The sequence below is a fragment of the Halichoerus grypus genome, chromosome 12 (genome assembly GCF_964656455.1).
Source record: "Halichoerus grypus chromosome 12, mHalGry1.hap1.1, whole genome shotgun sequence".
Taxonomy (NCBI): Eukaryota; Metazoa; Chordata; class Mammalia; order Carnivora; family Phocidae; genus Halichoerus; species Halichoerus grypus.
In genome coordinates, this window is record NC_135723.1 from 26,745,301 (window position 1) to 26,757,450 (window position 12,150).

Genomic DNA, 12,150 nt, shown 5'->3' on the forward strand with positions numbered 1-12,150 from the left:
ATATACACACACATGCACCTATATGTATATATTCTGGATAGAGTTATGTAACTATTAATAGTACATAAGTGATAAGCAGCATGAATATATAGTATTTTCAAATGTCTCTTGGTTTAGTGTCGCCAAAGTTTTTATACCCCAGGACAATGCACCACATTAAAATTCAGGAAGGCTGGGCAGTTTGCCTTTGTTCAGTGAAGTAGGAAAGGGAAATTGTGAATGGGAAGAAAGGATTTTGAACTTGACTAACTCCTTAGGAACACATTCACTTCAAGCAGAAGATTTGGGGCAAGAATTCATATGGAAGTAAAGGAGCTAGAATTTGAACCTCTAAGCTGTCCACGCCCACACACCCCTAGGAGAGTCTTTGTGTTCCCGTGGGCTTCATGGATACCAATTTCGAGACTTCTGTACTATGTTGTACAGCAAAAGTGAAGACATTTTGCAGGTGTAAGTAAAGTCCCTAATAAGTTGACTTTAAGTTAATTAAAGGGAATTTACCATGGGTGGTCCTGACCTAATCAGGTGAGCTCTTGAAAAGAAGATATAGAAGTCAGAAGCTCAAACTACCAGAAAGCTATGCTGTTGGCCTTGAAGAAATAAACTTCCCTATTGAGAGAGTCATGTAATAGGAAGTATCAGGCAGTCTTTAGGAGCTGAGGACCTCAGCACTGCAGCCGCAAGAAACTGAATTCTGCCAACAACCAGTGAACTTGGAATGGGATGCTGAGTCTTAAATGATACAGTAGGTCTGGCAGGCACCTGGGTCATGGCCTTGTGAGGTCCTAAGCAGAGAAGCCGCCTGAGTCATGCCTGGACTTCTGACCCACAGAAATTATGACATAATAGGTATTGTTTTAAGCCACTAAGTTTTTGGTAATTCGTTATACAGCGATAGAAAACTGTTACACAGTTAAAACCATCACCAAATGTCTTGGTGCTGCATCATAGGCGGTACTGTAAATGTAAGCCAAAATATTTGGAAGCATATTCATAAAACATTATTTCATATGCTTTCCAGAATTGCAGAATGTCAACTTCAGTTCATTTGAATAAAAATGTAGTCTCCATATATGATTTTACAAACTAAAAGCTTTCTTGTAATGAAATATTTCTAAAATATTCCCAATGCTTAAAAGATTATTTTGTCCTTAACTATATAGGTTTGGCTTACAAATTCTACCACCCTGTTCTTAGAATTAACATCCTATAAACATCATCCTCTGTTTAACAAAGCCATCTGAATCACTGCATGTTAGTTGCATAATTAGCCATCTCTCCTTTGGACAGAAAATAAAAAGAAATCTATCTAGTAGTGAGGAAGTATCATATTTATTTTATTTCTTTTCTCTCACAACGTCTTTTAAAATAACCAAACACTGATTGGTAAATGAATAGGAGGGAAACAGTGAATGTGCAGATGAGTATGCATGTGAACGTGTGTGTGTGTGTGTGTGTGTGTGTGTGTGTGTTTATACGGATCTTATTCCAGAGACAATTTATAAGAGTACCTAAAACACACACACATACACACACACACACACAGGATGGAAGGGAAAAATGTTGGTTTATAGTACCTAAGTAGTCTAAAAGGATGGAAAGCTTAACAAGATTTTAAAAGTCAGTGAATGGAACTAACCCAATCTATACAGAGAAACACTGTCACAAGAGTCATCTTTTATTTTAAGGGACCAAACAGATGATTCAATTTCCTTGGAACATTGTGTTCACATCGAGAACCTACCAGATTCTGCAGTTATTTCACATATGCCAGACACATCCTCTTTCTATGGGCTTTATTTGAGTTGTCCAAAACATTTCCTTTTATTAGCAGGTCTAAGTGGAGAGAGATTTACCTTGGCAGTATCACGGTGTGGATAATATTGAATTAAGTTTGTTCAAAGGAATATCTCCATCAGGCTGTACTAGGAAAATATGCAAATACCTATCCCTATCCTCAGAACTGTCCACTTATCATTTAGGCTGCTGGTACCTGATCTTATGTAGATTATTTGTCCCTCTATATATGCATATCTTTATATTATCAAGCCAATTTATAATTACAATTTATAATCCCTTACTAAATTCATGTGAGTCTACTGGTCTTAAAACATTTTAGGATCCAGCTGAAAAAATAAGACCTGTACTCATAGAAATAAAAGCATGGCCAAATCTAATTATCCAGTATTATTTCAAAGAGTAAAAATGTGTAAGTTAACCATGGAGGAGAGGACCAAGTATACAGATTTAAAGAGCTACCACAAAGCAAGTGAGGAAAGAAGCTTTTATCAGAAATTCAGGAGTGTTGAGTAAAGGCCAGTACATAGAAAACAACCATAGCGCAGCTAAAAGACGGGTTGGTACAGAACACAGGCTGTGGACAAGGCAGCCAGAGAGGTGGGGATCAGCCACTAGAGATTAAGGATGTCTGTGAGATTCTTCCAGTGGACTTACTAGTCTTCATTGCAACTCTGTCATTCACTAAAAGAGGTTCACAGTAGCTTGACAGCTTGTGTTATGTCTGGGGAGGAACGGTATGGAAAGGATACCAGATTGGAAGGTAAAATCTAAGGTGCTAGCTTTTATGGCCTTAATGACATTAGGATACTGCACATAATCCCTGATCCTTTTCTCCCTCAGTGGATTTTTTTTTTTTTAAATAACATGAGAATGTTTAGGCCTTCACCGTAAGTGTAAATGTTTTGTGTATTTGTGTTCACTTGCATATGTATCTCTTTCAAAACAATGACCCTCTGAAAATTCCAAAAATTTGGGTAGACTTATATAACACGTTCTTAAAATATTAAAACCTACACACATTAAAGCATCAAGTAAAATAGCTGTTAACCTGTCTCACTAATAATCGCCTGCTTAGATCCAGTCTGTGAGAGGAAAAGGAAGCAATAAATTTGACCTTAACTTACCGCACATTTTAATTGCACAGTACTCCCAGGGGGTGTCAGGGTCAAGAGTATAGCACCATGGCCTGGGCTTGCCATCAGGATTGCGGCAATAATTATCATCAAAGCCCTTGTCGGGATATCTGCAAACCACACGAAGAAAAGTGTCATGTAAATCTGCCTGGAAACACCACCCACTCCTCAGCTCACGAAATATCGTTTGACCTAGCTTGGCTACTACTAGATGGGGGAAGAAGAGGTTTTCTGTTGCGCCTTACAAGAACCAATTATCAACTATTGCATCTGTTAGCTTACATATCTAGTAAGTACAGAATACATCCCCTTTGCTAATAAGTTAGGTCCCTTTGGTACCTGTCCCCCAGTTGAGGTCCCAAACTGAGTCCTCTTCTCACAAAGCCCAATTAAGGACAGATTACATAAACATGACCTCAGGTAGAATGCTCATTAAGAAGAGGGGTCCTTTTCTGGGGGCAGGCTTAAAGTTCAAACTGAAAGTTAGGTTTCAATAGTTCTGTTACTAATGATAGCTCAATTTTGAAAATAGAGCCCTTCTAGGTCATGCCCTCTCCTCCACCATGGCAAGAGAGAAACTCCATCACACCACTTTCTCTATACCCACCTCCCTTTAAATTAACAGGGTCCTGAATTGGTGAGTTGATTTTAATTGCTACCATATTCCTTCTGCACTCACTTAAAAGACAAGAGATATACTTTTAAAAAAAACCCAAAACACACAGTTTTAATTTAATTTAAGATAAAAACAAACAAACAAAAAAGATAAAGAAAGAAAAGCACCTTTCAGAAAGGTGGGGACAGAGCTTCTGCTATAATCGTTTATATTTTTATTCTTTATAATAAAAATAAGGGAATTTTTTTCAACTCAAATGTTTCATATGAAATGAATGAACCAAAGTAGACATATTTTTTTTTAAACCATTTAAGCTCAAAAGCTATTCCTGAGGAGAAAAGTAGACTTGGTTGCATGACTTCTCTAGACTGGCAATTCCACGCTAGGATAAAGCAGCCAGAGAACTGTTTGCTCCACCTTTCATTCCCTTTCTATGGGCATGACCTATGTCATGGTGTCACACGTGTGACCCCACTTTACCTAAGTCACTGAAGATGTGCCTTTAGAAGGACATTGGCTTGTATTTAGCAATAATGCCTCCTCCCAAAGCTTGGACTGTGGTCATTACTTAATGAGCCTCTGTCTTTGTCCTGCCATGGAAGAGAAAGAGGAAGCTTCTGTTAGTGCTCCCCTTCTGCACCCCACTGATGCTCCTGTGTTCAGGACCATTATGATTTCAGGGACTCCGTCTACTCAGCAGAGACCACTCAAAGGTGTAGCCAGCATTCTCATATACTTCATCATCAGTCCCTTTGCCCCAAGACTATCCAGAAAACATGATATAAAGAGAATTTCTAAGGCAGTTTGTCATGGAGCAAATACCAGTTTGTAAAAAGAATCATTGGAAGCATGATTTGGTAGTATTTTACCTTTCTGGCAAGAATTTGTGCCGGTGTGGTGTCTGATGATCCCAGCGCTGACAAATCTTGCCTGATTCTGTATGATCCATGGGACCTCGATAACTTTCCCCATTGCAGGTCATGCATTCAACTAATAAAATTAAAGTATGGCATGTTAATTGCTTCTGACAGCAAAATCAAGAACACCACTGTTCCATTGAAAGAATAGTAAATCATCTGTTAGCAAAAAGATTTTTAGAACAATTTATGTACCATTTTAATGTTGAACTGGGGTCTAATGTCCATAAAGAGTGACATAAAATACTCCCTACAGTGCTCTTCATATAGTTCACATGGGATTTGTGTAGTTATTCGTACATATTTACCATAGGGCCAGGTTGCTACCTTTCTAATTTTTCAATAGCTGTCCAAAAGGCACCCAGAAACTGGAAATATAGGATTTCAGTGTCTATACTGACTGCAGAATAATTCTCTTCTCTCAACTTAAGCTCCAAACACAAAAACAGGAAATACACAACTCAAAATGAGTATACGTGATACCCCTAGGGTTAATGCCAAAATCAGGACCAGGTAAACTTGAGAGATCAACTTCAAACATAAGTGTGGTACTATTCAAAGAACAGGGATATTTTAAAAGAAATCATGGCTCCTTTCTGTTCCTGAGTATCCATGTCGAATAACTGGGCAGACTTACATTCTTATCTAGACTAGGATAGAAGATGACCTGCTATTGAACTCCTTGTACTCACTGTCTTTAAAATGTATACGCTCATGTAATTATGCAGGATCCTACTGATGATTCTGTGAGGTTAATTAATAGTTCTCCTCTGGCTGGCCTCTTATGTCACACCGAAAACTCTGAATCACATCAGCTAGCTGAAAATGAGACTTCTCAAATGGACAGGTTGATTTGTAGCACAGCAGGAATCCTATGGAATAAATCATTGCTTGGCTTTCTTACGAATCCGGCAAACTTCCCCAAACACATCATTTGTATCTTGTGACTACTGATCATCTAACTTTAGCCAAAGCAGAGTAAAGATATCAATGTTTAGCTTTATCCACTGGTATCTAGCCTAATAGGTATTTGTAATAATTTGGGATATAATATTAGAATAATCACTTCTGGACCTTTGATTTTTATAACCTAATAGGACAGTAACTATTAACTTTCTGAAATATAAGATGATTTGGCTTGATCCATCTACTTCTTTTTATGTTGCTTAATCTATGAACAAGACAAGGGACAATTCAGCTTCCTCTCATTAGATTCTGAGTTTCCCCAGACTACAGTCAGTAAGCACCTGAACTATAAATGAGAGGTGCTCTGTTTGGCCAAGGTCATTTCCACATTAAAATGCTCAACCCTGGACTGTGGGCACATCTCAGCTTTCCAGTTCAATGGGGTACAGATTTATTTAGTTCCCTTTTTCAAAAGAATTCAAGGTTTGATATCTTCACAGAAAACGATGAGGCATTTATTATTCTTTGTTCCTTTGTACTGAGTGAAAAAGTAGAATTGAATACTATGATCACACGTAAGAAATAAGTATCCACATGTACAATCTCTAACCTTATATGGTACACAGAAATATATCTATGTCTCCTTTAGCAGATGCAAGTTGATAAGAGTATATCCCTTTCAAATGAGAGTGAATATAATGATTTTCTGCAAAGCAGTATTGTGGGGATTATTATAAAACATTTTTCCTAAGCTTCAGGATTTTTAATCTTCTTAAGGTAAAATAGCTACACAAATTAAACAGATGATTCTATAAGACAGCTGTTTTACAGAATGAGTGTGGTAGATCACTGCTTCTCCAAACCTTAATGTGCATAAAAGTCACTTTGCAATCTTGTTAAAGAGCAAGTTCTGATTCAGAGGATCAGGACGGGGGCATCAATCGTTAGTTCCCAGGGGATACTGATGCTTCTGGTACTTGAAATTCACACTGAGTAGCAAGTGTGTGGATAATTCATTCTATTCTAGAAGTTCTAAGTGTCTGGTGGTAATGGCTTTGTAGGAGAGAAATGATTTTACTTGGGTATTGAAGGATGGATGGATTTGGATAAGCTATTACGGAGCAAAATAACATAAAATGGTACAGAAACATAAATTAGTGTGTTATGTTTATAGCAAAGTGAAGAGAGAGTTATGGATGCAGTTGCAGACCTAAGGAGATTTTTAAAAATAATAAAAGTCAGCAAGAATAACGTAAGATTTTGGTAGGCAATGAAAGTTGTTGTTGGGGTAGGAATAAAATGTGTCCTGTGATAGAACTGAGATGATAAGTATATTATAGTTATAAATTCTTTGATTACTCAGTACTTTTAACATACAAGAAATCATTTGACCCTTGCAATGAGGAAAACAAGGCTCACACAAGTTTTAAGGGACTTACCTAAAACAGAAAATGTCAGACCTGTGCCTGGAACACAGACCTTGTCACCCACAGTCCAGGGTTCATTCCATTCTTCCTAATTATCTTTTTGTCTCATGTATTTTAATTTGTTTCCTATGCATTCTGATTGGTCATACTTTTACAATAGACTCATAGCAATAATTTTAGAAAGTCAATCTCCCTGCCTTTTCAACATTGTCTTCATTACCCCCTCTGCCTTCTTGTTTATAACAGTAAGTTGCCCTGTTGTATTCTCACCTATTGGAGGATGGGGAGAAGGGGAGCAAGTAGATTGGCCACCTTACGTGGGCTGAAAAATTTGTTGTTTTACTATTGCATCAAGCCATCAGGTTATTAGTAAAAATTACCTCAAGAAAGCCAAATTTTAAACTCATAGTCACTTTTCAAACTTCCAGAATTCTAAGAAACTCTAAGTTTTCCAAGCTCAGTCAGGCAGTAGGGATGGAAATCAAGTCCATCTACTCATGGAAGTGGGTGAAAATATGATCTATATAACACTGCATAGGGTGAGGATCGCCCCTCTTGCTCTATGTCCTTTTGGCTCTTTATTTGCCAGTGTATTATCCAACAGCTCTAGCAAGTTCATCCTTTTAAAAACAGAACAAAACAAAAAACAAAAGCAAAATGCTGTCCCAAATCACATAAACTCAAACTATGTAAATGTTTCTATTCGTAACTAGAGTAGTTTTCCTAAATATACCTCTGGCCTAAATGAAAGTAGAAAAATATATTAACTACACATGAATAGTAATATAAATAGGATTCATTTAGCATCTTTCTCATCATACTAACCAACTAACTCAAAAATTATTGTGTTCTGTTTTTCTCAATTATAAAATTACAAGTGATCTGAGTTTACAGACTAAAGTAACTATTTTGAAAATATCTCTCAGAAAAATCCATGCTGGTGATTACTTCAGCAAAACTGTATGTTTGAAATATGGATATTTTCACAAACCCACATTTATAAATAATCGTTTTATTTAAATCTTTGTTTTTAAAAGTCCTTCTCCACGGAATATGAAATTATACACATAAAGTTATAGCAGTATTATTTGGGATTTTAAATGTAAGTTATAAAAAATAATGATTATGGCTTAATAAAATGTATTCACTTGAATATTTGACACTCATTAAAAAAGACATCTGTTCCAATAACTGGTGATTGCTATGTTCTAAATCCCAAGCAAATGTTAAAGCAAGAAATTGGACTTTAGACAACTCAGTTTTTTACAGTATTTGAATTAAACATCAATGCTACTATTTTCTTTACATATTGTGTAAGTTTCTAAATATGATAAAAGTATTCATTTTCTTTTGGAATGCTTAATATATTTCAAAGATTAAATTACAAGAAAATAATATTAATCACTGGACCTCAAATATACTTCTTTTATGAACCAAACTTTCAGATAAATTTCAGATGATTATTCAGCCAAGAGTTTAATAAGGTTATAAAAATTTCAAGAAATACATCTACATTATTTTGTATATTTTGTATTATCCATTTTATAAATAGCTCTGCTTTTCTCTATTAATGTATTGACAGTGCTTCTTATTTTAGATCCTCTTCAGTAAAATCCTGCTAACGCATTATTCAGTATAGTGTGAATTTAAATATCACAGCTCAATTCACACTCCCCGAAATGTTTAGCCTATAGGACAGGTGTTGGTTCACGTCTCTCACAGGATTGTTATTCAACTACCATCAGATTTCTAATTACTTCCAGAAAAAGCCTATCTGCAGCCTTCAGTGCCACGGTGTCCAATAGCATCATCTGCCATTAATAGTAAGGAGCAATGCCCTTTTATAAGGAAGTGTAATGACCTCAAATAATAAAGGATAATAGAGATGTACATTCTAATGAGATGAGGATAACTGGAAGTAGGATTTTTCCAATTACTTCTTTTCCAGCACATTTATTCTACGTTGTCTATCAGTCCAGATCTATGCCAGTGTATTTTGATGAAGGTTCTTATAAACCAGGGTTGAGAAATCACATTCCCACATGAACTAGGCAGGTAACATAAATGCTAAGCTATTTAAAGTTTGACCAAGTTACCTTCCCTTGAAAACACTTTCCCAGATCAAAAAACATCACTAAACAAAACTCCTTGCAATGACTTTCAACCTCAGAAAACTGTGATAGTGGAGAGTTCCCCCAAAAAAGTAGGGTTTTTTTTCTTCCATGTGTAAATTTAAAACAAATATTAATTAAAGATTTATTCATACAAAACAGACTTGTTCATAACGTTATCACAGATAAGTTTATTATTTTTAAAAGAGAAGAAAACAACGAAGAAGTTATAGTGAACAGAATATGATATGGAATGGAAAGTAAGAATTTACAAACAGAGATGGAGCTGGCTCTAGCACATGAAGTCAAGAATTTTAAATTAACTACAACAGAAAGCAAATTCACCTTCTCCATGACAATTCGCTAACAATGGCCTTTTTATGTGATCAATATCAACCTAATATTAAATGGGTATTTATGGAAAAATAGTTCAAAAAAATTTGGTTAATAACAAACAGGTTATAAAAATTGGACATAATCCCAGCAGCCCCATACCCCCAAGTACTTCAAAATCCGACTAAATTTCTATCAGAACTTAATGCATGTTTCATTTGGATTTTTAGAATTTTAGTTTTTGACAGAACTGAAAAACCAGCTGTTCAGCAGGCAGGTAACTAAGAAAAGTGAAACCACATACAATGCTGAAGTGGTTACTCTTCCTTCTTGTCAGGCCTTCAGCTTTCCAGTGCAAGAGTGAGGACAGGGCCCCTTTATGCTGTGAGGGGAGGTAAAAGCAGACATGGCCTTAGGGTGCCTGCCTTCAATACAGTGTGGGCCCTATGGCTTTGATCTCTTCAGATACTATTCTCAATGGTGTGTAGTGTCAGTCTATGTATCAAATTTGCTTTCCACCAGAAGGCACACAGGCGGATCGAACTTGCAGCGACCCCTCCCCATATTCTCTTCTGGGCTCGTGTACCCTGGCCACACCACTTCAGGGCAGGTTTGACAAAATTTCTGCAGAAGCAGGTGCTGGATGAATAGAATTAGCATTACTCTTAAAGAGCATAGCTTCCTTCGGCTCCTTTCAGGTGACGTGTGGAAAGAGACTGTGAGGTATGTGAACTCAAGACAGTAGATGAGGAAGCCCAAACTTTTACTCTCCCCAGAGGGATCCCTCAGGCTCGGTTGAAATTCAAACTGGTAACTCTTTTGTATTAATCTGATGAAAATCAGTTTTTAAAACATCGTGTAAAAATGCTCAGATAATTATATATAGTTGCATTTGAATGAACAACATATTTATTACGCTTTGATTTGTCTCTGTTAACCTTTAACGCGAGTTGCAGTTTTACACAAAGCGGGAGCAGAGCGCCCCACACGGCATTCAGGTTCATTTACCTTCTGAACACTGAGGAATGTCACAGACTTCGTAGCGTACCTCTGGATTGCTTGTGAAACACCAAGGTCCCCCTTCTTCCCCTCGAGGATTTCGACAGTAGTTTTCCTGTAGGTCTTTACCCCGATAGCTCGAAGGCAAAAAGCTAGTTTTAAAATGATAATCATTACAGTATAAGAGCATGCAACTTTATTTTGGGCCTATTAATTTTACTAATTAGTGGGTAAGTTTTTCCTGAAGTACAGAAATCCTTTATTCTATCTCAGACTTCCACATATATTAATTTGAACTCTGTCACTTTCATCCATCCTTAAAATACTTAAATTTTATAAATATTTACCTGACCGAATTCCCACATTCAACGTCATTAACAATGACTCATCTCTGGAGTTGCTAATAGCCAATCATTCTAGAACCTAATTGACATTGTTCGAACCACAATTTCAAAGCTCCCCTCAGAGTCAGCACCTGTTTGAGCAATGCCACTGAGGAGAGAATGGAAGAAACACTGCAGTTGACCTTGAAATCTCACTATTATACTGCTTGTCTGAGATAATTACTTGTTTGTTTATTGCTTTTCTCATGAAGAATAGCCCTCTTTTTTTCCGCACAGTTGAGAAACAGGTTGACGAAGTGACACAAAGGGTCTAGAATCAAATTAAACCTGGATTCAAATTTCAGTTCTCTCTTTTACTAACTGGAGACCCCAGCAGGTAATTTAGACTCTCAGCCTTTTAGCTTACCTGCACATGGAGTATAACCATAACTTAAAGCATCTTACACTTTATATGGTGTTTTGAGAAGTTCAAAGAGATGACAGAGTAATCGACAGTCAATAAATGCTACTTATTATTAACCTCACTCCACCTAGTAGTCTTTACCCTGTCATAGTAAAAAACATAATTACTTATTCTCTTCAAAAAATTTAGCAATTTTCACTGCAACTGGGGTTTAGTGCTTCCAGACTGAGTTTTTAACAGTTTGCCATTGGGTGCAGAGACTGTAATGCATTACCTTCATTTGAAATTTGTAATGCCCTAGTTATAGTTTTCTGATCACCATAAAGTATTTCAACACAAAATCAGAAAAATCCAAAGCCTTTTTTATTCGTTTGTACTGCTCGTGGCATTGGCCTCAATGATGCTTTCTTCTGCTAGACTGAATGCAAAAAAATCGTGTAAGGAAGAATATATATCTGTGGGTAACACTAAACTTTTTTTTGAAAATCCAGTTACATTTTCGACACTCAGTTCATTGTTGCTATAAAGCTTTATTTCTACTCTTACTGTTTCTGAGTTCTAACTGGTAGTTCTAGTGAAGTCAAAGGATTTTAGTCTCTAAATAAAAACCATTCAAATGTGTTTCCAATCCACTGAAACTTATTTAGAAATCATTGTTTTTTTTTGTTATGTTGTGACACAAAATGTATGTGGATGTGCATTGGGTACCGAGAAATATTTTGCAATGACATTTTTTTCATTTGGACATGAAATATACCAAAGTTAAGTCCTCAGAAAATATAAATTATTGGTTAAAAAGAGTCTATTTTAAGAGACTTACTACTAACCAAACATTTTCAAGGAAACTGGTATTATAAATATTATGAAACTCCAAAATGTCTTTAGATAGAATTTATATCCTTACTTGATTAGAATTTTAAATATGGGGAAACAAAAATTAGACATTAGGCCATATGATTGACATAAATTATAATACAATTAAATCTCATCATGATTTCACAGTTCCTAACAGTATTTAATTTTAAAAGAAAAAGAAGGCATCTTTTTTCTTATTTTTGGCCCTTTTATTCCAGAATAGCTTAGGATACCTTTTGTTTGTTCCAAGCTTGAAATTTTCTTTAATTTTGCCAGTTTTCCAACTTTTCATAGTAAACTTCTAAT

General features: G+C 36.1%; 1 protein-coding gene across 3 annotated transcripts in view; it reads right to left on the minus strand.

Moving 5' to 3' along the window:
* The window catches only part of HGF (hepatocyte growth factor), a 93,866-nt gene that overhangs the window by 64,714 nt on the left and 17,002 nt on the right, over nucleotides 1-12,150 (minus strand). For 2 of the 3 annotated variants that reach the window (XM_078060089.1, XM_036111815.2), the window contains exons 6-8: nucleotides 10,252-10,394; nucleotides 4,419-4,539; nucleotides 2,925-3,043 (exon numbers count right to left, since the gene is read on the minus strand). In XM_078060089.1, coding sequence (XP_077916215.1) covers nucleotides 2,925-3,043; nucleotides 4,419-4,539; nucleotides 10,252-10,394 — 383 coding nt within the window. The remainder of the gene's footprint in view (nucleotides 1-2,924; nucleotides 3,044-4,418; nucleotides 4,540-10,251; nucleotides 10,395-12,150) is intronic. The other variant, XM_078060088.1, reaches the window with a different exon arrangement.